The 24515-nt window shown below is 41.6% G+C and overlaps 1 protein-coding gene across 2 annotated transcripts in view; it reads left to right on the forward strand.

The window, feature by feature from the left end:
* Positions 1-24515, forward strand: part of samd14 (sterile alpha motif domain containing 14) — a 164586-nt gene that overhangs the window by 78140 nt on the left and 61931 nt on the right. For both annotated transcript variants that reach the window (XM_073071660.1, XM_073071659.1), the window contains 3 exons: positions 1799-2135; positions 5533-5620; positions 23998-24075. In XM_073071660.1, coding sequence (XP_072927761.1) covers positions 1799-2135; positions 5533-5620; positions 23998-24075 — 503 coding nt within the window. The remainder of the gene's footprint in view (positions 1-1798; positions 2136-5532; positions 5621-23997; positions 24076-24515) is intronic.

Here is a 24515-nt window from a genome sequence, read left to right on the forward strand (position 1 = left end):
AAAGACAAATCAAGGCAAGACTTTCTTGCTGAACAGCAGGACCCTGGGTAGTGTTATAGAACAGAGGGATCTTGGAGTTCAAGTACATGGTTTGCTGAAAGTGGAGTCATGGGTACAAGGGTCGTGAAGAAGGCTTTTATCACATTAACTGTCATCAATCAGGATCCTGAGTATAAAGGTTGACAGATCATGGTGTGGTTGTACAGGACATTGTTGAAGCCACTCTTGGAGTTCAAGTTTGACTGCTCCGTAATAAGAAAGATTTTTGAAAGAGTGCAGAAAAAAAATAAGGATATTGCCAGGTCTGGGTGATAGACAGGCTAGGACTTTATTCCTTGGAGTGTAGGAGATGGTGCAGTGATCTTATAGAGGTGTATAAAATAATGAGGGGTAAAAGGAGGGTGAATACACTTTTTTAAACCAGGATAGAAGAATGAAGAACTAAAGTCATAGGTTTAAAATGAGGGTGCAAATATTTAATGAGAGCAATTTAATTGAAGAGTACCTATTTTACAGAAGGTGTGTGGAATGAGCTGTCAGTGGAAGTGGTTGAGGGAGGTACAATAGCAACTTTTAAAAGATAGTTGGACAGGTACAAAGTTTGGAAATGTTTGGATGGTTAGTGGGAAAATGCTAGCAATGGGACTAGCGTGGATGGGGCATCTTGATCAGCACAGAGCAGAGGGGAAGAAGGTCTTGTTTACTTGCTCTATGATCCTATGGCTCTTATAATCTTTGGAAAGGCATGTGTACAAGTGAGCAGTGCTCTGGCACCCATGATGACTTCTGTTTCTAAGATTCTTTTCTCATGTTTCCTTAGGGGATAAAGGAAGCCATTCAGCCCATTGTATCTTCTCAAGGTGTTCCCATCAGACTCATCTTCCTTATTCATTTCCTTGTAATCTGTTCTATTTCTCATCACCATCTTTCTTAACTACCTTAACTTTCTTACCACTCATCTCCATAATAATAGCCAATTATCCTATCAACTTTGGGATGTAGGAACACCCAATGTCAGGATTGAACTATGATCACTGGAGCTGTGTGACTATAGCAATAATGACCCACTACTGTGCTGCCCCAGAAGCCATTCTCCTTGTTTTTATTACTTGGGTTTAAGTAATGAAATGTAGATGAAGAAAGGTTCAGGAAAGATTGGATAGGCTGAGACCTTTTTCCCTGGAGTACAGGAGGCTGAGGAGGTGACCTCTTGGACTATACGAAATCTGAAGGGTGGAGATAAGGTGGATGGTCACAGTTTTTCCCAGGGTCGGGTAGTGTAAAACTAAGGGACATAGATTTAAGGTGAGGGGAAGGATTTGAAAGAGACCTGAGAGGCAAGTTTCTTTGCACACAGGGTGATGTGTGGACAGATCTAATTGTAGAGGTGGGTACGATTAAAACACTTAAAGACACTTGGATACACACATTGATAGAAAAGATTTAGAGTGATATAGGCCAAACTCAGGCAAATGGGACTAGCTCAGATAGAGATCTTGGGCAACATGGGTGAGTTAGGCCAAACAGTGTGTTTCTGTGCTGTAAAACTCTATAACTCTATAATGGCTGCTTGTGTGGGTGGGAATCACATCTCAGTGAGGTCAAGATCTTCAGGAGAGAGAGGGCAATGGGGAAAAAATGTCAACCAAAGTAATAGAAAAATTGAGATAATGAGGTAAATTGTAGGTAGAATCATTAAATGGGTATCATGTAGAATTATAACCTAATCTTGTTATATTGGCCAGTTGGATTACAATTTTCTCACAGATCCTTTCTGGTTTGTCTTTGATAATTTCAGGTATCAGATAGCTATGGAAGCCCACTACACAATATGAGATCTCCATTACATTCCTCTCTCCGAGGCTCCTCCCCGTCCTCGGAATCCGTCATCTCTTCAGCATCACCCTCCCAGCGGGCTGCCTCCTTCTCATTTGATGTCAACATTGTGAGGAGGACATTTGAAGAGGAAGAGCAGGCATCGATGGCGATGGCACGTTACCAGACTCTGACTAACGCTTCCTCCCAGGAAGCCTTGGGCCTAACACCTACAAGTTCCCCTTCCAAATCCTGCCACAGCTCTGACACCTCTCCAGTTCACATGAGGAGGGAGAGGAAAACAGAAAAGCACAGTGAAGGTAATGTTACTCAATTTTGTAATTATTTATCCCCTAATGGGATCCTTTTTCTTTATTTATGGACTCTGCTTTCTGCGAAACATCAGCCAAGCAATACAAGCAAAATTTACCATATAAATTATAGAGGCGGCCTAGAATATTACCCCTAAATGCAGAACCATGCTGGGCTTGGATGGAGGTTTACTCTATAGATCCCATTTTCTTAGCAAGGGTTGTCCTTGGCATAGATCATTACATACTCCAGAAAGCCTGCGATACTTGGAGCTGCCTCCTAGTGTCTACATTTAGAACAGCCACAAAGGTCACCCACCTGTCCAGAAATAAGTCTATATGTGAACACTTTGGCAAACCTCTGTAGGCAAAAGAAGATTTTTGGAGGCTCTTTTAATCTGCTAGGAATCTGAAAGGGAAGGTACAATGATGATTCTGTACCATAACATTTTTTTCCAAAAATTATTCTTTATTCTTAATACGATAACTTAACACAAAGGGAACATGTCTTTCTTGATATCGACTGTATTCTCTTACGATGTATTACCACTCTTGTTTCCTCCAAAAACAATGCACCTGTGAAACATTAGAGAAGCTGGTATGCAGGACCCAGTCCCTCTGACTTGTGGCCACAGGTCCCTAGACTATGCTCCTTCCCCATAAAACCTTTGGGTGGCAGCACCAAACTAATATACCTCAGAATCAAGTCAATGAAATGTAATACAAAGCAGATTGCTCTCCCCTATCTGGAGAGAGAGCTACTTTAAAATGATCCCTTCAACATGAATAAACATTTTTAAAATGGACATCTTTATGCCTATAAATATTTAAGAGACTCAAAAGAATATGATTTTTGCTTGTAAACTGAATAAATCATCTCATCCCTGAATGGCTCCCATTCACTGGCCATCTCATTTCTCATCATGTAGCAGAGAGATTCAGATATTCACAGTGCAAGGAGATAGCTGCAGTATTTGTGTTTGAATTGTACCAATATCTACTGTAGACCTAAGCAGAACATAAACATTCAAGCATTTTTCTCTCGGGTTTCCTTGTTTCATATTAGAACATCATCTAAAACATACTAATGAAACTTGGATAATGATTTTGTGCTGCACAGTCTATCCTAAATGGCTGCAATATATGGGATGACAGCTGAGTACAGCTGACCTTTTTGTTTTTGGCTTACCTCTGGTTTACAGGAGTTACCATCTCCCAAATTTAGCAGAAGCCAACGGTCAAAGCCTTAGGGACAGCTGATTATTTGGTAGTTTCGAGATCAAAAATATGCCAGCAGCTTTTCTGTTCCAAGACTCACCTTGGCTTTGCTGGCAGTCACAGGCCAGCTGGAATGGTCTGTGATTGTGGGTCTCTTAAGAAATCTTTAGTCAAAAAAGAAAAAAAGTACTTGGTAATTTACTGAAGGCTTCAAGCTTTTGTAAATCTAATTTCCTTTCAGAAATTGAATTGTTTGGTGCACCATGATATTGAGCTTCAAAATCTAATTTCCAAGAAGAATGAGTATTTGCTCACACACGTTCAAATTGCTACAAATGTTTGTTTGATAATAATTACAATGAACGGAATAAAAAAGGCATAGGATCAGAGAGAGAAATTCATCTTCAGCTGCCAGTGTTAAATGTTGTAACAATTAACTGGATTCATTTTCATTAGACCCAGGTGTGCAGATGTGGACAGCATCAGGCACCATTACAGTAGTTTATTGCTAACCATCCAAGACAAATTATTTTCCCCATGCCTTGGGTCAGGAGAGAAGTTTTGCAGTAAGGTTTATGGCTGTACAATTGTGGAGTTTCCTTTGGATAGGATTGGAAATTCATCTGGGAGTAAGAGAGAAAATAACAAATAAAAAACAAATGTGATCTTTGCAAACAGGCCTAAGGCACAACTCCATATGGCTGTGAATTAAGCCTTGAGTGACTTAGCTGCTCAGCTGTGATAGCAGAGGAATATTACAATTGGCCTTGGTGCCTCAGGCAGAGTTAAACCACTAGGGCTTATACTCCCCATTATAACTCGGTGATTCCATTTGGGGGTAAAAACAGAAAATGCCGAAGATACTCAGAATCTCTGTAAACAACTACAGATTAAGAAGTAAAAGTAAGGTCTCAATTTAATGGCCCATCATCAGAACTGGAGAAATAAGAAATCAGGTGTATTAAGTTGCAAAGGAAGAGGGGTGAGGAGAACAGAAGGAATGTTTGTAATAGAGTGGAGACCATGAGTAGAAAATGATAAGTGTTTCTAATATTTCCTGACATTATTTCTGAGTTCTGCAATCTGTATTGTTTCACTTACTGGAGACTGAGGTTAACCAGTTGAAATTATACTTTTGCACTAATAATAGATGAATGACGGAAGTTAGAGAGGGAAAAAGAAATCTCACGTGACCTATATAAGTTAGAGCTAAAAGGACAAATTCTGTGATGAAGATCAAAAATAATAGCCATGAAATATATATGTTTATTGATCTGGGACATTAATGGTAGTAACAATCATCTATCTAATTTTGAATAACCATCAAAGTTGACACTCACACTGAATGTGTACTTTGATGCCCATGGCTACATGTTTTGGTTGTAAAAGATATCTTTGCTGACAACTGATGTTGCCCCTTCCCTGAAAAGTTCAAGTTTGGGGTCATAATTGAACATTCTGTTGGAGGCTTCTCTCAATATTCACCGTTTTAAAGTCAATCATCTATTTGTACAAAGGGAAAAGAACCTACAGATATTGGAAATCTGAATAAGAAACAAAAATACCAGAAATAATCAGCAGGTCAGGTAGCATCTGTGGAAAGAGAGACAGAGTTAATCCATTTCAGGTCGATGATATTTGATCAGAACTAGCATACATTTGTCTTGCTAGTCTTTTGGGAGGATTGACATATCTTTTCAATTAATCTCATCCACTTTTGAAACTCAATTCTTCTGAGGTTTTGCAGAGAAAGAAGTTTGAAAGCAACTGCAACCACATCTTTCTTTGATGGTGCTTCTACGTTTGAAGCTAAGGTTCAATGAGTAAAGATGAGATAGCAACTGCACACAATTTTAATTATAAACATTGCAGTGCCTCAACATTAATTAAGTAAGAATATAAATAAGGCCAAAATAATTACCAATTATGTGTGCTATCTTGGTATATTGATATATTGTCCCAGCTGATTAATTCTAGCGTGAGATGGGTTTATAGTCATTTATAGTTGAATTGACATAAATCAAGAAGTGCTCACAATCTCACAAGGTTGTTACATATTCATGGCGGTTGAAGCAAGAAATAGATAGTTATAATTTGGGCAGTAGTTGGGGATGGCATACTAACAATGAACTCGCAATGTAGAAACACTGCTCTAATGTTTACTTGCTTATTTGCACCCTACTTTCAGAAGGAAGCAAGGAAACAAGTCCAGCAGAACCTGCAAGTCCCATAGTTGGGCTGGATAGAAAGGCAAGAAGGAAGTTTTTGGACCTTGGGTAAGTGTGGATATTTTTGAAATTAAATTAATATTCTTTTTATATTAACCACAAGAAAGTTGTTCACAAAAAGACTAAATGTATATTAATTCAGCAATTTACAATTTAAGTGGCAGACAAAAAGACAACATTCACCTCACTAATTTGTTCAATAGCCATTTTTTAAGACAATGTTTGGAGTCTCATTTTTTACCATGCCCTTTCTTATTTATTCATAGAGTATAAGTATCACTGACAAAATTAACCTCTTTCTAATATTTCTTGAACTGAATGCCATGGTAGAGCATTGCAGTAAGCATTCACGAGTCAACAGCAATGTGTGGGTCTGGAGTCACATAAAGTCCAAATGATGGTAGATTCCTTTTGTGAATTAGTAGTTTTTAAAACAATCATTTAGGAGTTTTATGGTCACCATAAAACTAGGTTTTATGCTGATAATTTAACAATTAATTTATTCTTCTTCAGCATTCCTCAGGTTAAAGATTATCTCTACACTGTAAATGCGGAATTTGATTGGCAATCAACTAAACTGAAATCTAAGGATTATTTGCCTTGTGTCTACTGTGCATTTTACTGTCCACTGAAGTTGTGAAATTGATGGGAGTTAAGTATGGGAATTGTGGACTCTTCCTTTTAGGGTGGGTTGTTTGTGAGTTTGGTCCCCTCCTGATATTAACACAGTATATCCATGTGCCACCAATGCATGGATTGCAGGTTCTCATTGCTCCTTCACTACTTTGACAAACATCAGTGAGGAATTCTCAAGAGCCAGTGTGATTGCTCCACTTTATCATGGAACCTTGAACAAATCCTTGAATCTTTTCCTATGCCCTTCCGGCAGAGATGTCTTTCAATGGCAGAGCTTGAAATAAATTGTTTCTTTCTGGTCTCTGCTGTGGGACATCCAGATGGTGTGCTCTATCCAATAAGAGTGATATAGTATAATTAGGTACTCACTTATTGAAGCTCACACTTTATTGTCTCTGCCCAAACATCAAATAACTAAGTTGACCCCATGCAAATAATTAAAACATGAATTCTATTGTACCAATACTCACTCAGACTACTTTTCTAATTTATAACACCGAAATAGGGGACCTCCCATCGGCCAGACGATTGATCCTTCTTCTCCCAGCCCCTAGTATGTGGGTTCTCTCTTGTGATGGTGAATCACTATTATTACTATTTTGCATTTGAAGCCTTTGCTTTTATATTCACTCCTTACCAGTTCAAATGTTGCATTTCAGTGTTATTGGCTATAAGTCATCTGACTGACCTTTAACACCTTCTTATTGGCTCTACTCCAAGCCAGCATCTATTTATTGTCCTCTTCTGTAAGTGACAACTGGTAATTTATGGGTCTTTGTTCTGAATTAGTTACCAAACCAGCAACCAGCTCGATTCACTCAGGGCAGACACAGGCCCCAACAATCACAAACCTACTTGTTATATCTAACCAAAGAGCACCTCACAAATAACTTCTTATTTGGAAATTATCCCTAATCCAAGGAGATGGTGGTGGACTTTAGGAGATCTAGGCCTCATATGGAGCCAGTGATCATTAATGGAGAATGTGTGGAGCAGGTTAAGACCTACAAGTATCTGGGAGTACAGTTAGACGAGAAGCTAGACTGGACTGCCAACACAGATGCCTTGTGCAGGAAGGCACAGAGTCGACTGTACTTCCTAAGAAGGTTGGCGTCATTCAATGTCTGTAGTGAGATGCTGAAGATGTTCTATAGGTCAGTTGTGGAGAGCGCCCTCTTCTTTGTGGTGGCGTGTTGGGGAGGAAGCATTAAGAAGAGGGACGCCTCACGTCTTAATAAGCTGGTAAGGAAGGCGGGCTCTGTCGTGGGCAAAGTACTGGAGAGTTTAACATCGGTAGCTGAGCGAAGGGCGCTGAGTAGGCTACGGTCAATTATGGATAACTCTGAACATCCTCTACATAGCACCATCCAGAGACAGAGAAGCAGTTTCAGTGACAGGTTACTATCGATGCAATGCTCCTCAGACAGGATGAAGAGGTCAATACTCCCCAATGCCATTAGGCTTTACAATTCTACCGCCAGGACTTAAGAACTTTTTAAAAGCTATTATTAATGCTTTTTGAGATAGTGATTTAGATGCATATCATATTCTTTACTGAGTTAAGTATTGTATGTAATTAGTTTTGCTACAACAAGTGTATGGGACATTGGAAAAAAGTTGAATTTCCCCATGGGGATGAATAAAGTATCTATCTATCTATCTATCTATCTATCTATCTATCTATCTATCTATCTATCTATCTAATCCAGCAGATTTCCTGGAGCATCATTGTGTTTGCTTTAAAACACTGATCCAGCCAAGCAAAACCAGTTGACAAAATGGAGGGTGCAGGGCATCTTCACAAAATGGCACCCTCCATTCCTTCGACCTCATAACAAGAACAAAGACATTGGTTTTGTCTACTTCTACTCTCCTTGACTCATTCGAGTTTGATGTTTTCTTCCATATTTTAACTTCTCTATGGCCAGCATCTCCACCCTTTTGATCCACTTAAAATTCTGGAGATCATACTAATGTTTGTACGTCTGGTTGAATACAGTACACAAGGAGCACCAGCATTCATGACTACATCAAATAATACTGATAAAAAAAACTAACAAAATACCATCGACTATAAACACAGCTAAAACAATATCAAAACATTGGCATTTTTAAAAAATATATTTTTAAAAGTTTTTAAAAAATCAGTCCAAAAGCATAAAGAAACAAGATATAAATGTATCTAATTTCACACTATATATCAAGGCATTTAACAGCAATTAATAATACTTAAAGACAACGTCATGGTATGAAATCAGACAAAATCACCAAAAAGAGATCTGGAATGGTATCTAGATAGATAGATAGATAGATACTTTATTCATCCCCATGGGGAAATTCAACTTTTTTCCAATGTCCCATACACTTGTTGTAGCAAAACTAATTACATACAATACTTAACTCAGTAAAAAAAATATGATATGCATCTAAATCACCATCTCAAAAAGCATTAATAATAGCTTTAAAAAGTTCTTAAGTCCTGGCGGTAGAATTGTAAAGCCTAATGGCATTGGGGAGTATTGACCTCTTCATCCTGTCTGAGGAGCATTGCATCGATAGTAACCTGTCGCTGAAACTGCTTCTCTGTCTCTGGATGGTGCTATGTAGAGGATGTTCAGAGTTATCCATAATTGACCGTAGCCTACTCAGCGCCCTTCGCTCAGCTACCGATGTTAAACTCTCCAGTACTTTGCCCACGACAGAGCCCGCCTTCCTTACCAGCTTATTAAGACGTGAGGCGTCCCTCTTCTTAATGCTTCCTCCCCAACACGCCACCACAAAGAAGAGGGCACTCTCCACAACTGACCTATAGAACATCTTCAGCATCTCACTACAGACATTGAATGACGCCAACCTTCTTAGGAAGTACAGTCGACTCTGTGCCTTCCTGCACAAGGCATCTGTGTTGGCAGTCCAGTCTAGCTTCTCGTCTAACTGTACTCCCAGATACTTGTAGGTCTTAACCTGCTCCACACATTCTCCATTAATGATCACTGGCTCCATATGAGGCCTAGATCTCCTAAAGTCCACCACCATCTCCTTGGTCTTGGTGATATTGAGACGCAGGTAGTTTGAGTTGCACCATATCACAAAGTCCTGTATCAGTTTCCTATACTCCTCCTCCTGTCCATTCCTGACACACCCCACTATGGCCGTGTCATCAGCGAACTTCTGCACATGGCAGGACTCTGAGTTATATTGGAAGTCTGATGTGTACAGGGTGAACAGGACCGGAGAGAGTACGGTTCCCTGCGGCGCCCCTGTGCTGCTGACCACAGTGTCAGACCTAGCGCACAAACACTTAAATTGTTTAAGTTGCCATCAAAAACACTTTGGAAAATACATTGGATAACCATTGGAACAAATAGCAGAAAAATAATAACGTGAAGTAATACACATCCTAGGATATACATTAACGTTTAAACCCGCGTTCCAAACTTTACTCCAAAAGGTGATGGATTCTGCAGAACATCATTAGCTAAATCTGCATGATCTTTAATAGTCTTGGATAATTCATCCCATTGTTTAACTTCACTATGGTAAATATCTCTATTCCACTGTGCCATAAAATGAAAGATAGGTGGAAGAGCAGTAGTTAAGCCCTCAGCAGTATCGTTAATATATATATCCAGATGATAAGTGGTTTTACACCAGGTTTGGGTAATACTTGCCCAGCTAAATCTAAGTCCCTCGAAACACTGGAAACCGTAAGTTGCAAGTTAATGATCCTTTCTTGTAATGTGTTCTTGAGGTAGCAATGTAATAAGTGTTATTCACCAAACAAATTTCAGGAATGTCCTGTTCTTGACAGGCAAAGTAGATAGAGAATAATCATAAGAAACAAATCCACAATCTGTCAATGCATTCTTAACTAAATCCTCTGTACAAAGCCAATATTTGCCTTTTTGATGACAGGAAGCTAAAGTTACTCCCTTTGTAGATCCTTTCCATTTAATAGCATAAGTAGATGATTAGTAAGTGAAATCCAAACTCCTCCTTTCCCATCACTTGGTATAACTCGTTGCTGCTGTTGCTATACAATATGTCTGTCCCACTAATGCATATTGTAAGAAAAACTGATTATTCACAGGCAAAATAGACAATGAAGTACAACGTCTATAAAAAGTATTCACCCCCTTGGAAGTTTTCATGTTTTATTGTCTTACAAAATTGAATCACAGTGAATTTAATTTGGCAAACACGAGGAAATCTGCAGATGCTGGAAATTCAACCAACAAACACAAAATGCTGGTGGAACGCAGCAGGCCAGGCAGCATCTATAGGAAGAAGCACTGTTGACATTTCAGGCCGAGACCCTTCGTCAGGACTAACTGAAAGAAGAGATAGTAAGAGATTTGAAAGTGGGAGGGGGAGGGGGAAATCTGAAATAATAGAAGACAGGAAGGGGATGGGTGAAGCTAAGAGCTGGAAAGTTGATTGGCAAAAGGGATACAGAGCTGGAGAAGGGAAAGGATCATGGGACTGGAGGCCTCAGGAGAAAGAAAGGGGGAGGGGAGCACCAGAAGAAGATGGAGAGCAGGCAAGGTGTGATTGTGAGAGGGACAGAGAAAAGAAGAAGAAAAGGGGGGGATAAATAAATAAATAAGGGATGGGGTAAGAAAGGGAGGGGGCATTAACAGAAGTCAGAGAAATCAATGTTCATGCCATTAGGTTGGAGGCTACCCAGCCAGTATATAAGGTGTTGTTCATCCAACCTGAGTGTGGCTTCATCTTGACAGTAGAGGAGGCCATGGATAGACATATCAGAATGGGAACGGGACGTGGAATTAAAATGTGTGGCCACTGGGAGATCCATTGGCCATTGACCTACAGAGTGTAGGTGTTCAGCGAAACGGTCTCCCAGTCTGCGTCGGGTCTCACCAATATATAGAAGGCCGCACCGGGAGCACCGGACGCAGTATATGACACCAACCGACTCACAGGTGAAGTGTCGCCTCACCTGGAAGGACCGTCTGGGGCCCTGAATGGTGGTGAGGGAGGAAGTGTAAAGGCAGGTGTAGCACTTGTTCTGCTTACAAGGATAAGTGCCAGGAGGGAGATCGTTGGGAAGGGATGGGGGGAACGAATGGACAAAGGAGTCGCGTAGGGAGCAATCCCTGCGGAAAGCAGAAAGGGGGGGAGGGAAAGATGTGCTTGGTAGTGGGATCCCATTGGAGGTGGCGGAAGTTACGGAGAATTATATGTTGGACCTGGAGGCTGGTGGGGTGGTAGGTGAGGACAAGGGGAACCCTATCCCGAGTGGGGTGGCAAGAGGATGGGGGTGACAGCGGATGTGCGTGAAATGGGAGAGATGCACTTGAGAGCAGAGTTGATGGTGGAGGAAAGGAAGCCCCTTTCTTTAAAAAAGGAAGATATCTCCTTCGTCCTGGAATGAAAAGCCTCATCCTGAGAGCAGATGCGGCAGCGACGGAGGAATTGCGAGAAGGAGATGGCATTTTTGCAAGAGACAGGGTGGGAAGAGGAATAGTCCAGGTAGCTGTGAGAGTCTGTATATATAGTTATCAGTAGATAAGCCATCTCCAGAGATAGAAACAGAAAGATCAAGAAAGGGGAGGGAGGTGTCGGAAATGGACCAGGTAAATTTGAGGGCAGGGTGAAAGTTGGAGGCAAAGTTAATGAAGTCAACGAGCTCAGCATTTATTCAGGAAGCAGCGCCAATGCAGTCGTCAATGTACTGAAGGAAAAGTGGGGGACGGATACCCGTATAGGCTTGGAATATTGACTGTTCCACAAAGCCAACAAAAATTTGGCTTTTTTTTACACTGGTCAACAGAAAAAGACTCTCTTGTGTCAAAGTGAAAACAAATCTCTACAAAGTGATCTAAATAAATTACAAATATAAAACACAAAATAATTGATTGCATAAGTAGTCATCCCCTTCAAGTCAGTATTTAGCAGATGCACCTTTGGCAGCAATTACAGCATTGAGTCTGTGTGGATAGGTCTCTATCAGCTTTGCACATCTGGACAATGTAATTTTTCCCTATTCTTGAATTGAATTGACTTTATTACTTACATCCTTCATATACATGAGTAAAAATCTTTACATTACATCTCTGTCTATATGTGCAATGTGCAATTTGTAGTAATTTGTAATAAATAGTATGTACAACAGACAGTCAATATAACATAGAAATACAGTTGTGTCAGCATGAATTAATCAGTCTGATGGCCTGGTGGAAGAAGCTGTCCCGGAGCCTGTTCGTTCTGGCTTTTATGCTGTGGTACCGTTTCCCAGATGGTAGCAGCTGGAACAGGTTGTTGTTGGGGTGACTCAGGTACCCAATGATCCTTTGGGCCCTTTTTACACACCTGTCTCTGTAAATGTCCTGAATAGTGGGAAGTTCACATCTACAGATGCGCTGGGCTGTCCACACCACTTTCTGCAGAGTCCTGTGATCGAGGGAAGTACAGTTCCCATACCATGCAGTGATGCAGCCAGTCAGGATGCTCTCAATTGTGCCCCTATAGAAAGTTATTAGGATTTTGGGGGGGGGGGGGGGGGAGGCTCATACCAAACTTCTTCAACCATCTGAGGTGAAAGAGGCGCTGTTGTGCCTTTTCTACCACACAACCGGTATGTACAGACCACGTGAGATCCTCAGTGATGTTTATGCAGAGGAACTTAAAGCTGTTAACCTCTCAACCCCAGATCCATTGATGTCAATAGGGGCTAGCCTACCTCCATTCTTCCTGTAGTCCACAACCAGCAACTTTGTTCTTGGGATATTGAGGGAGAGGTTGTTTTCTTGATACTACTGTGTCAGGGTGATGACTTCTTCTCTGTAGGCTGCCTCATTATTATTTGAGTGTAGTGTCATCAGCAAATTTAATTAGCAGATTGAAGCAGTAGGTGTTCTTTACAAAACTGCTCAAGCTCTGTCAGATTGCATGGGGATCGTGAGTGAACAGCCGTTTTCAAGTCCAGCCATAAATTCTCAATTGGATTGAGGTCTAGACTCTGACTTGGCCACTCCGGGAAATTAACTTTGTTGTTTTTAGGCCATTCCTGCGTAGCTTTGGCTTTATGCTTGGGGTCATTGTCTTCCTGGAAAACAAATCTTCTCCCAAGTCACAGTTCCCTTGCAGACTGCATTAGGTTTTCCTCCAGGATTTCCCTGTATTTTGCTGCATTCATTTTACCCTCTTCCTTCACAAGCCTTCCAGGACCTGCTGCAGTGAAGCATCCCCACAGCATGATGCAGGTGGTAGGGATAGTGTGTTTTGATGATGTGCAGTGTTTGGCTTATGCCAAACATAGCGTTTAGTCTGATGGCCAAAAAGTTCAACTTTGGTTTCATTAGACTGTGGAACCTTCTTCCAGCTGACTTCAGAGTCTCCCACATGTCTCCTAGCAAACTCTAGCTGAGATTTCATGAGGTTTTTTTTCAACAGTGTCTTTCTCTTTACCACTCTGCCATAAATGCAACTGGTGAAGTACCTGGGCAACAGTTGTTGTATGCACAGTCTCTCCCATCTCAGCCACTGAAGCTTGTAACTCCTCTAAAGTTCTCCTACGTCTCTTGGTGGCTTCCCTCACTAGTCCCTTTTTTGCACTGTCACTCAGTTTTTGAGGATTGTCTGCTCTAGGCAGATTTACAGCTGTGCCATATTCTTTCCATTTCTTAATGATTGACTTAACTATACTCCAAGGGATGTTCAATGGCTTGGCAAGTTTTTTGCATCCATCTCCTGACTTATACTTTCCAAATAACTTTTTCACGAAGTTGCTTGGAATATTCTTTTGTCTTCGTGGTATTGTTTTTGCCGGGATACTGACTCACCAGCAGTTGGACCTTCCAGATACAGGTGTATTTTTACTACAGTCAATTGAAACACCTTGACTGCACACGGTGATCTCCATTTAACTAATTATATGACTTCTATAAGGAATTGACTGCACCAATGATTAATTTGGTGTGTCATATTAAAAGGGGGTGAGTACTTATTTAATCAATTGTTTTGTGTTTTATATTTGTAATTAATTTAGATCACTTTATAGAGATCTGTTTTCACTTTGACACAAAAGAGTCTTTTTCTGTTGGAAAAAAGCCAAATTAAATCCACAGTGATTCAATGTTGTAAAACAATAAACCATGAACACCTGCAAGGGGGTGGATACTTTTTAGAGGCACTGCATTTCCATAAGTACTGATACCACAATTTGTAAGTTTCTGCTTTGTCGTTTCTTCTGGGTAAGCCCAGTAGTCTCCCCCTTAATGGCATTTTGATAACTCTATCCCTTTCCCAGTACCATTCATAACAATAGCATGTGTTGGTGGGTTACTTATAGATAGCCAAGGATTCTCATGATATTTGCCCACATTGTGAAACTTTTCACTCTATTTGTCCCCTGTACAATGTTCTCCTGTGTACAGTTAATAATGATCAAAATATCCTTTGGAAAATAATTGGCTGTAACCACCCCAATAAATATATCTTGAGTGAATCACTGCCCCATTTGCATTCACACGACTGTGATCCCACAGAACTGTAATCTTACCGTGGCCATCATTACCTAAGGGCTGCTCTGTAATTTGACCTAAAAACTGACTATTATTCCCTCTGGAATAGTTGATGTGAACTTTTGCCTGTATGACTGTGTTCTTCTACCCTCACCTATATCCCACAGTTGGCACTCCTCTCGCCATCCTGTACCAGTGAGGAACCATCGACAATAAAAAAAAAAGACGTACAAAAACGCTGGATGAACTCAGCAGGTCGGGCAGCATCCGCTGAAAGAAGCAGTCAACATTTCGGGTTGAGATCCTTCGTCAGGACTAAAGAAGGAGGGGGCGGGGCCCTATAAAGAAGGTGGGGGGAGGGTGGAAAACCAATCAGAGGAACGATCAAGGGGTGGGGGAGGGGAGGCAGGGAGGGGATAGGCAGGAGAGGTGAAGAAGGAATCTAAGGGGAAAGCACTATGGGTAGTAGAAGAAGGCAGAGTCATGAGAGGTGATAGGCAGCTAGAGGAGGAGACAGAGTGAAGGTGGGATGGGGGAAGGGAGAGGGAAGGAATTACCGGAAGTTGGAGAATTCAATGTTCATACCAAGGGGCTGGAGACTACCCAGACGGTATATGAGATGTTGTTCCTCCAACCGAAGTTTGGCCTCATCATGGCAGTAGAGGAGGCCATGTATGGACATATCCGAATGGGAATGTGAAGGAGAGTTGAAGTGAGTGGCAACTGGGAGATCCTGTCTGTTGTGACGGACGGAGCGTAGGTGCTCGACGAAGCGGTCCCCCAATCTGCGTCGGGTCTCGCCGATGTAGAGGAGGCCGCACCGGATGCAATAGATTACTCCAACAGACTCACAAGTGAAGTGTCGCCTCACCCGGAAGGACTGTTTGGGGCCCTGAATGGTGGTAAGAGAGGAGGTGTAGGGACAGGTGTAGCACTTCTGCTTGCAGGGATAAGTACCAGGTGGGTGATCCGTGGGGAGGGACGTGTGGACCAGGCAGTCGCGGAGGGAACAATCCCTGCGAAAAGCAGAGAGGGGTAGAGAGGGAAAGATGTGCTTAGTGGTGGGGTCCTGTTGAAGGTGGCGGAAGTTGCGGAGGATAATATGCTGGTGGGGTGATAGGTGAGGACAAGGGGCACACGGTCCCTGTTGTGGTGACGGGAGGATGGGGTGAGGGCCGAAGTGCGGGAAATGGAGGAGATGCGGGTGAGGGCATCATTGATGACGGCAGAAGGGAAACCATGATTCTTAAAGAAAGAGGACATTTGGGATGTCCTGGAATGGAAAGCCTCATCCTTGCTTAAAATTGGAACAGTCTATGCTCCAAATCTATACTGGTACTGCTCCCCAACTTTTCCTTCGATACATTGACAACTACATTGGGCTGCTTCCTGCACCCATGCTGAGCTCGTCAATTTCATCGACTTTGCCTCTAACTTTCACCCAGCCCTCAAATTCACTTGGTCCATCTCGGACACTTCTCTCCCCTTTCTCAATCTCTCGGTCTCCATCTCTGGAGGTAGACTGTCCACTGACATCTTCTATAAACCCACTGACTCCCATAACTACCTTGACTATGCCTCTTCCCACCCTGCCAAATGCAAAAATTCTATTCCCTATTCCCAGTTCCTCTGTCTCCGCCACATCTGCTCCAAGGATGAGGCTTTCCATTCCAGGATATCCCAAATGTCCTCTTTCTTTAAGGATCGTGGTTTCCCTTCTGCCGTCATCAATGATGCCCTCACCCGCATCTCCTCCATTTCCCGCACTTCGGCCCTCACCCCATCCTCCCGTCACCACAACAGAGACCAAGTTCCCCTCGTCCTCACCTATCACCCCACCAGCCTCCGGATCCAGCATATTATCCTCCGAAACTTCCGCCACAACAGACAGGATCTCCCGGTTGCCACTCACTTCAACTCTCCTTCACATTCCCATTCGGATACGTCCATACATAGCCTCCTCTACTGCCATGATGAGGCCAAACTTCGGTTGGAGGAACAACATCTCATCTACCGTCTGGGTAGTCTCCAGCCCCTTGGTATGAACATCGAATTCTCCAACTTCCGGTAATTCCCTCCCTCTCCCTTCCCCCATCCCACCTTCACTCTGTCTCCTCTTCTAGCTGCCTATCACCTCTCATGACTCTGCCTTCTTCTACTACCCATAGTGCTTTCCTCTTCGATTCCTTCTTCACCTCTCCTGCTTATCCCCTCCCTGCCTCCCCTCCCCCACCCCTTGATCTTTCCTCTGATTGGTTTTCCACCCTCCCCCCACCTTCTGTATAGGGCCCCTGCCCCCCTTCTTCAGTCCTGATGAAGGGTCTCGACCCGAAACGTTGACTGCTCCTTTCAATGGATGCTGCCCAACCTGCTGAGTTCATCCAGCCTTTTTGTACATCTTGATTTGACCACAGCATCTGCAGTGTACCTTGTGTGACAACAAAAAAAGTTTTTCCTGTGTTAGTGTCTTTGTTCTTGGGTATTGCTTTCAAATCTCCTTCCAGCTCCGCCTTTATTATTTTGATACAAGTGGTCCCTTGGGATAATTTGCTATCACATTGTGATACTCCAGTACAGTTGAGATCATCTTCAAGGAAGGTAGAAACTTTAATACCCTTTCCAACTACATCCCAACCTTGCAGTGCCAAGGATAACTGACCAGGACATATTAATTCAAACGTGCAGCAGCAGCTAGATAAATGTGTGCCTTCGGATGGTGAGGGTGTTAATGCTGAAGTGCTGTTTGGACCAGACCAATGTTTAAATTGAAGCTCCATTTTCAATTTACATGACAAAACACTGATTGCATCAAAACTATTTTCCAAGGAACCCCATATCAAAATCAATATGTAAAAGTCTTGAGAAACATCTTTTATGTTCTGTAAAAGAAAGCAGAATGTTAGTAAAAACAACTTTAGGACTCCTCCCTAATTGCTCCAATCTGTTAATTTCAAATTCCCAATGAGCAACTTCCCCAAATGCCCATTTCCCTCTGAAATGTGGGCATCTCATATCCAGAACAGATTTCTATCTCCTTAACTTGGATTACACATCAGCAGTGTGGAATCCAAATCCCTCTCTAAAATCAATTCCATAAAAAAACAAATAAAGAAAATCAAATCAAAAACATAGATAAATACAAACACAAACTGCTGGTGGAATGCAACAGGCCAGGCAGCATCTATAGGGAGAAGCACTGTCGACGTTTCGGGCTGAGACCCTTCGTCAGGACTAACTTTCTATCTTTTCTTTTGTGTGTGTTGCCTGAATTTCCAGCATCTGCAGATTTCCTCGTGTTTGATAATACAAACAAAAATCTTTTACTGTTCTTCCTTCAGAACCTTCACATGTAACTGCGAAACTAGAATAAACAGTTAATTCTCACTGTGGAGAGCTTTCACACATTTTTCAAAGAACCAAGGCAGAGGGGAAAAGAACTGCTGACTGAGGGCCCCGACACATTAACATATTCATGCAACCCATTATAGGATTCAAACTTCCTCCCAGTGTCGATTGACCAAACAAGCACAGAACAGTCCCACATATTTTTTTCTTTCTCTCTCCCCTCCCCCCTCCCCGTCACCTTGTTCCTTCTCTTCTACCCCTTCCCCCACTCTCTCTTCCCCCATCCCTCTCACCTCCCCCTCTCTCTTTCTACCCCCTCTCTCCCTCTCCTCTGCCCTCCCTCTCGCTACTCCACCCCCTCTCCTCCCCCTCCACCCCCTCCTCCCCTCTACCTCCTCTCCCCTCACTCTTCTCTCTCCTCCCCTCCCCCTCTCTCCCCTCCCCTCTCTCCCCTCCCCTCTCTCCCCTTCCCCTCTCTCCCCTCCCCCTCTCTCCCCTCCCCCTCCCTCTCACGGACTCACACATACACACTCTCTCAAGTGAACTCGCATGTGGCTACACTTCACACAATTGAAACATGCAAGCCATTCACACTTTAAACCATTTCAGAAAATCTTTTGTGCCTGAGGGTTAAACCATTACCAGACCTCCTGTAAATCACCCAGCGTCCCCTGGCCTTCGGCCTGTTCCTCCGGCAAGGCTGTGTGTAACACTGAAGTTAGACACAGAAGGGTTAACTTCTCTGCTTCATCTAAATTGTGAATTATCCTGTGTGGCTGAATGTGCTGGAAACCTCGGTATATTCACAGCTACAGCAGTCAATTGGGCCATATGGAAAGGGGTAGAATACTGTGTCACAACTAGCATCCCTGGCTGTGGTGTTTCCAGAACTCTCTCCGTTACCACAGGTGCCATTGGGAAGGTGGGTGTTGAAGGTTCCACCCGCTCTTGGAAAAATGCATAGGGAGGCTATCTTAATCTTAATCATTTTAATCATCCTCACTATTGTAGTGTGTTGCCTCATTTGCCAAATTACCCCAATCTATATCACCATCATCGTCAGTTCTCATCCCAAGTGCACATATCACTCCTCTCTGAGCTAAAAGTTGACTTTGCAGCTTTTCGATCTGTTTTAAACACTTGGTGTCATTGCTCTTCCTCTCAACTGCCAATTTCTGCATGACGTTCATAGCAGTCCGTAAATCCTGACACTGACTTTCCATTTCTCTCCTTCTGTATTTGCCTTTTTACATTTCTCTTTCCATTTCCCCTTTTCTCATGTCACACATTCACACTGAGTCTGAAACTGAGTCATGTGGATCAAATTTGTCTGACCTTGCTCTCTCTGAATTTCCTTTCTTTCCCCCTCTCTCTCCAGCCCCTTTCTACACTTACACAATTCCTCTTCCAGTTTGTTTTTCTCTCTTCACTTCAATTAGATCTTCCCACATACACCCCATTTTAATGGCCTTTTTAAATCTTGTGGTGAACTACATATACCTGTCTGGACTGCTCCTGTGGCTCCTCCCACAGACCCCTGTATAAAGGCGATTGAGGCCTGATGCCCGGCCTCATTCTCCAGGATGTTATGTTGTTCATTCTTCCAGTCAATAAAAGCCGATACCTCGCTTCCTACTTCTCAGGGTGAGTTATTGATGGTGCATCAAATCTCTTGTAATTTCTTTGATTTCTTTTCACTAACTGCTTTCCACAATGCATCCTCCATAGTCTCTGACCCTCCACTCTCAATCTTTCCTATCCACTCCTTATAATTGGGCCCTTTTCTTAATATATAACTAAGCAAGTAATTGCTCCAATCCTCCAAACCCCTGGGTTCTTTCTTCTTGTCCTTTCCTTTTCCCATTTTAAAATCCTAAACTAGTGGGTGGTTCCACTCGAAACTAGGGTCCCAGACCCCTATTCTTTCTTTTCGAGTGTGCCCTGGGATGCCAAAACATTATTCGGGATATAGACCTGGGAGGGGACACTGACCTTGGTTCACTTGTCCTACCATGAATTTACTTCACTATTTATGTAGAGAAAACTGGATTGTTAGCCCAGGTTTCTGGATTGCTCCTGGGTTGAAGTGAACATGAATTCTAATTGGGAAGAATAGAAAACTACATAGAGGCCTGCAGAAACACAAAGGGAATAAAATTCAGAAGAAAATAATAGGCCACATTACACTCTGCCAGCTTTTCCTTCACAACTGCAATGGTCTGTAAAATGCACTGTAGACTCATTATTGCCCATTTTATGTTACTATCTTTTAATGACAACTTTTGAAAAATTACTTTCTTTAAGCTCCATTTTATCAGACTGTCGAGTACCGGCTGTTTATATTTGTTCTAATATATGTTTTTATATAATAAAATATCACAGATAAAAAAATAAACTCTGTAAGAGTAATTTCAACTTTGTTGGAAGATTTCACAGTTTGATGATCTTGCTGCATTTTTTGTACAAGGTCCCAAGTAAGCTAACGACAAATATCTGTCACTTAGCAAACCTGGCGATTGGTTTTGTGATTACATCTGTGGTTGCATTAAGAATCAGAGTCAAACATGAAGCCTCTTATCTTCAAATAATTTCCAGTTTATAACGCTATCATGGACCATAAACACATTTTTTAGTTTTCTATACTGTTAGCTGTCCCTTATACTTTGGTCACACTGAGTTATTTTGTTGGGGGAAAAAAGCACACAGAGAATTATTAAGTTATGCCATAAAGTCACAAATTCAGTGGCACTTATTTGAAACTGACCACTACTTTTTCCATGAATGTTTCATAGACAGCTTCACTTTGAGCAAATAATCCCATTGTTTTCCTCCCCACTTTCAAAGGTCTCCCCAAAAACTATCTTCTCCAATTTCCAAGTATTCTACACAACACCACATTCCATCCTGGTTTACTGCCCAATTTTTGTTTGTTTCCTACAAAGGGCAGATTATCAATGCAAATTAATGGTTTTGTGGAACAAGAATAGCTCCTGTTCAGAAGAAGCAGCATTGTATTATTGTCAGAGAATTGTAAAGCCTCAGCTTCCCTGTTCAGCTTGTGCTGAGGTTGTGGTTATCCCTGTTTAAAATGGATCCAGGTTATTTTACTTTAGAAAGTTATTGCAATCCGGTCAAAAACATAAGGTTAGAAATGATACAATTTTTATCTTTTACTTCAAAGATGAATACATTAAGGAATTGGTTCAGGTTCTATATGCAAGACTTCAACTAAATCTGAGGAACCAGGTGGAATAGGAATGCAGATAACCTTCCTCTCCCATATTATTGCTCGGCCTCTCCATGAGGACTTGCCAATCAGTGAAACATGTCAGGCACAAGTAGTGTTCATGTGGTCCAACAACCAAATTTTACCAACTTTGAGTTTCTCAGTTCATTCATACATTGCAACTAATTTTAACTCCATGATTTGCCCAAATTTTAATGTATAACAGCTACTTAAAGAAAAAAAAATGAAAGAGACATGAATCATTTGAAGAATAGATTTATTCCATACGATAGTAAATTGCAGCTCCTAATTTTTCTTGCAATTAAGTAATCTGTGTTGACAGAACCACTTTAGATCTTTACTGATATCCTATCTATGGGAGCCATAAAAAGGCAACTTATATTGAACATGTATTACTGTCATGAGTGCAGCATATATAATGTTTGTTAGATCAATGTTCTCGTGTGGAGTATTGAACAAAAATGCTGTTTATGATGCTTCTTATTACAGACAAAGCCATTAAAGCAGCCCTATTTAGCATTTTGGTTTACTTGCTATTTAATCTTTGAAATAGCAAAAAGAAAAATTGCTGTGGCCTGCAGGCCTGGAAGCTATATTTTATTCATTAGTTTTTCCATCTCTTATCACAGTCTGAAGATCTTGCACCAAGTCTTCTTGGGATGACTGCTTGTAAATTCAGTGGCACTGTAGCATGAGATGGCAGGCATTACTGATTCAGCCTAATGTAGTGTACACTGCACCTGAGGAGAATGTGGAAAGGAAATCAGTTATCCATGGATATGGACATATTGTGACAGGGAGGATTTGGGGGGCAAGATTAGGTGGGGAAAGAAACTTGGCTGTAGGGAACGAGACATGAATCTGATGGGGGAGGGGGTGACATGCTATGAGCCAACTGCTAGCAACCAGTGACCGCGATCTCCATATGTGGGTGTGAGTGTCCTTTGATTGCTGTGTATGAGGGACTTGGCTAGCCCATTGGTCAGTGAGAATGGGGCAAAATCGGTTAATTGGTGAATGGAGAGTGAATGGGAGAATTGATTAGTGCTTAGTGAATGGGAGAATTGGGACAGGCAGTGCTGGGAGCTGAGGAAGAGGGTGTCAGTACAATGAGAGGCGAGGTGAGCTGCAAGTGCAAAGAGAAGCCACTAAACAAATATCTCAAAGGAAGTTCTCAAATCAGACTTCCAGGGCCAAGCTGGGATCTGCTCACAGAGACTCCCTGTCAGTGACTTGAAGGCAGGTCATTCATAGACTGCAAGGACTCCGTGAGAATGCACCTGCCTGCTGTCACTCATGCATTGGCAACAAATGCACAAATATGAATAATACGTAATAATGCTGATGAGTGACAATGGAGTGAACAAGGCAGAGAGCAAGACAAATCAACTTTAGTGTAATCTGTGCTTTAGCGGAATATAAATTAAGCAATTTTTAAAAATTCTTGCTTAAAATAGAAAATGCTAACCATACTAAAGTTATAGTGGTTAAAATTCTGATCTAGTATGGAACAGTGCAAACTTCAGGCTGTAAGACCATAAGATATAGAAAGAGAATCAGGCCATTCAGCCCATTAAGACTGCTCCACCATGGCTGATTTAGTATCCCGCTCAATCCCTTTCTCCTGCCGTAGTACAACCAAAACGAACTTCAGTTCATATGTGTGTATATACACTTACCCACAAAGCAGATAAAATGGGGAATCCCCTGTATATCTGAGGATCTGCAGTATTTTGTGATGAAAAGTTCTGAGCTGGTTATACCCACTGAAGAGTCATTAACACTCAGATTGGTTAAGTTGCTCATTAGCTGCTTTGGGAATGTAGTAGGTTCATTTCTGAGGTTATGCAAAATAATGTAGAACAAATTAAAATAAAATCCAAAATGAGATAGTTTCTCATTAAAAATATTCCCCTTTTGACCGGAATAAATTAATGTTGAAAGGAAATAAAGCAAAACTCTGGTGTAGATGCAGAAGCAGAGCAGTTAGCTGCAGGCCATAAATGATTAAATAGCAATCATAGACAGAAGAATAGTCAGAATGAGGACAGAATGTTAATAAGGTTAAAGTGAAAGACCAAAAAATTTAAATACCTCTGTAATTAACATTATCAGCATCACCACAGAATGAAGTGTCAGTGACAACTAAGCCTTTCTCAAAGCATGCCTAGGCTGTGTTTATGTGCTGTTAGATTCAATTCTGGAAACTGCACCTTGGAAAGGATGTCAAAGCCTCAGAAGCTGCAGAAGGGATTTACTGGAATGCTGGCATAGACTTCATTCATGTGAAGAAATTGGAGGCTTGTGACCTAAAGCAGATGATATTATTGGGAGTGTTAATAATCACACTTATTTCTAATGGAGTAACTAAGGGAAAAATAGTAGGAGTGTTGGACACCAAGCTTTAAAGTCTTTGGTCAATGAAACTACAAGAGCAAAAAATAAGTTGTTCAACTGGCAGAAGTGAATTGGAGTTTGGGATTGGGGTGGGGGGGGGGGGTGTTGCTGAGAGCCAAAAGGGGACGTATCATTCCATAATCATTAAATACATATACAATGTATTAGTGTACATATACAGCATGGAAACTTGTTCTTTGGCTCCTGATTCCAGCCATCCTATCAGTTTAAAGCTTAGAGAGTTAATGAAGAGCTGGATTCTTACTGCTAGTAACTCTGAAGAATTCCAATGACTATGGTTTGCACCATTACAGGGTACAGCTGCGAAGATCCTCATCCACCAAAGGAAGAAAAGCAGAGAAGGCAGCAAACAGACTGTCTACTGGCAGCAGGTAAAATCAAACTGTTAGTCGGCAAGCTACCACATCTTCGCATGTAGCTGAAAGGGCACAAAGTTGTTGCATGATGTTGCAAAATCTCTTGCTGATGTACTCGAGTTGACTTCACCACATTAACTTCTACCACCAATGATACTTTCCCTTCAATGATGTTTTAGAGTGGGGTGGACCACATAATAATTTCTTTGACCATAAAAGCAAAAATAGAAGATCTCGTCAAATTTATCTTTGATGGACCCTTACTCATAAATAAGTTATGCTTTAAGCTGGGTAAGGAATTTTGCCTGTGATATTATGAGCAAAAGATGCCTGATATGTACTATTGTTTTACAAGAGTCTAGAACGTCATGGATTTGAATGAGTTGTGTTTTGGATAGAGTGGGCTGGAAATTTTCTTTTTAAACATTTAAATATGCAAATGCAGGCCCCACTGC

The sequence above is a fragment of the Hemitrygon akajei genome, chromosome 18 (genome assembly GCF_048418815.1).
Source record: "Hemitrygon akajei chromosome 18, sHemAka1.3, whole genome shotgun sequence".
Classification (NCBI taxonomy): Eukaryota; Metazoa; Chordata; class Chondrichthyes; order Myliobatiformes; family Dasyatidae; genus Hemitrygon; species Hemitrygon akajei.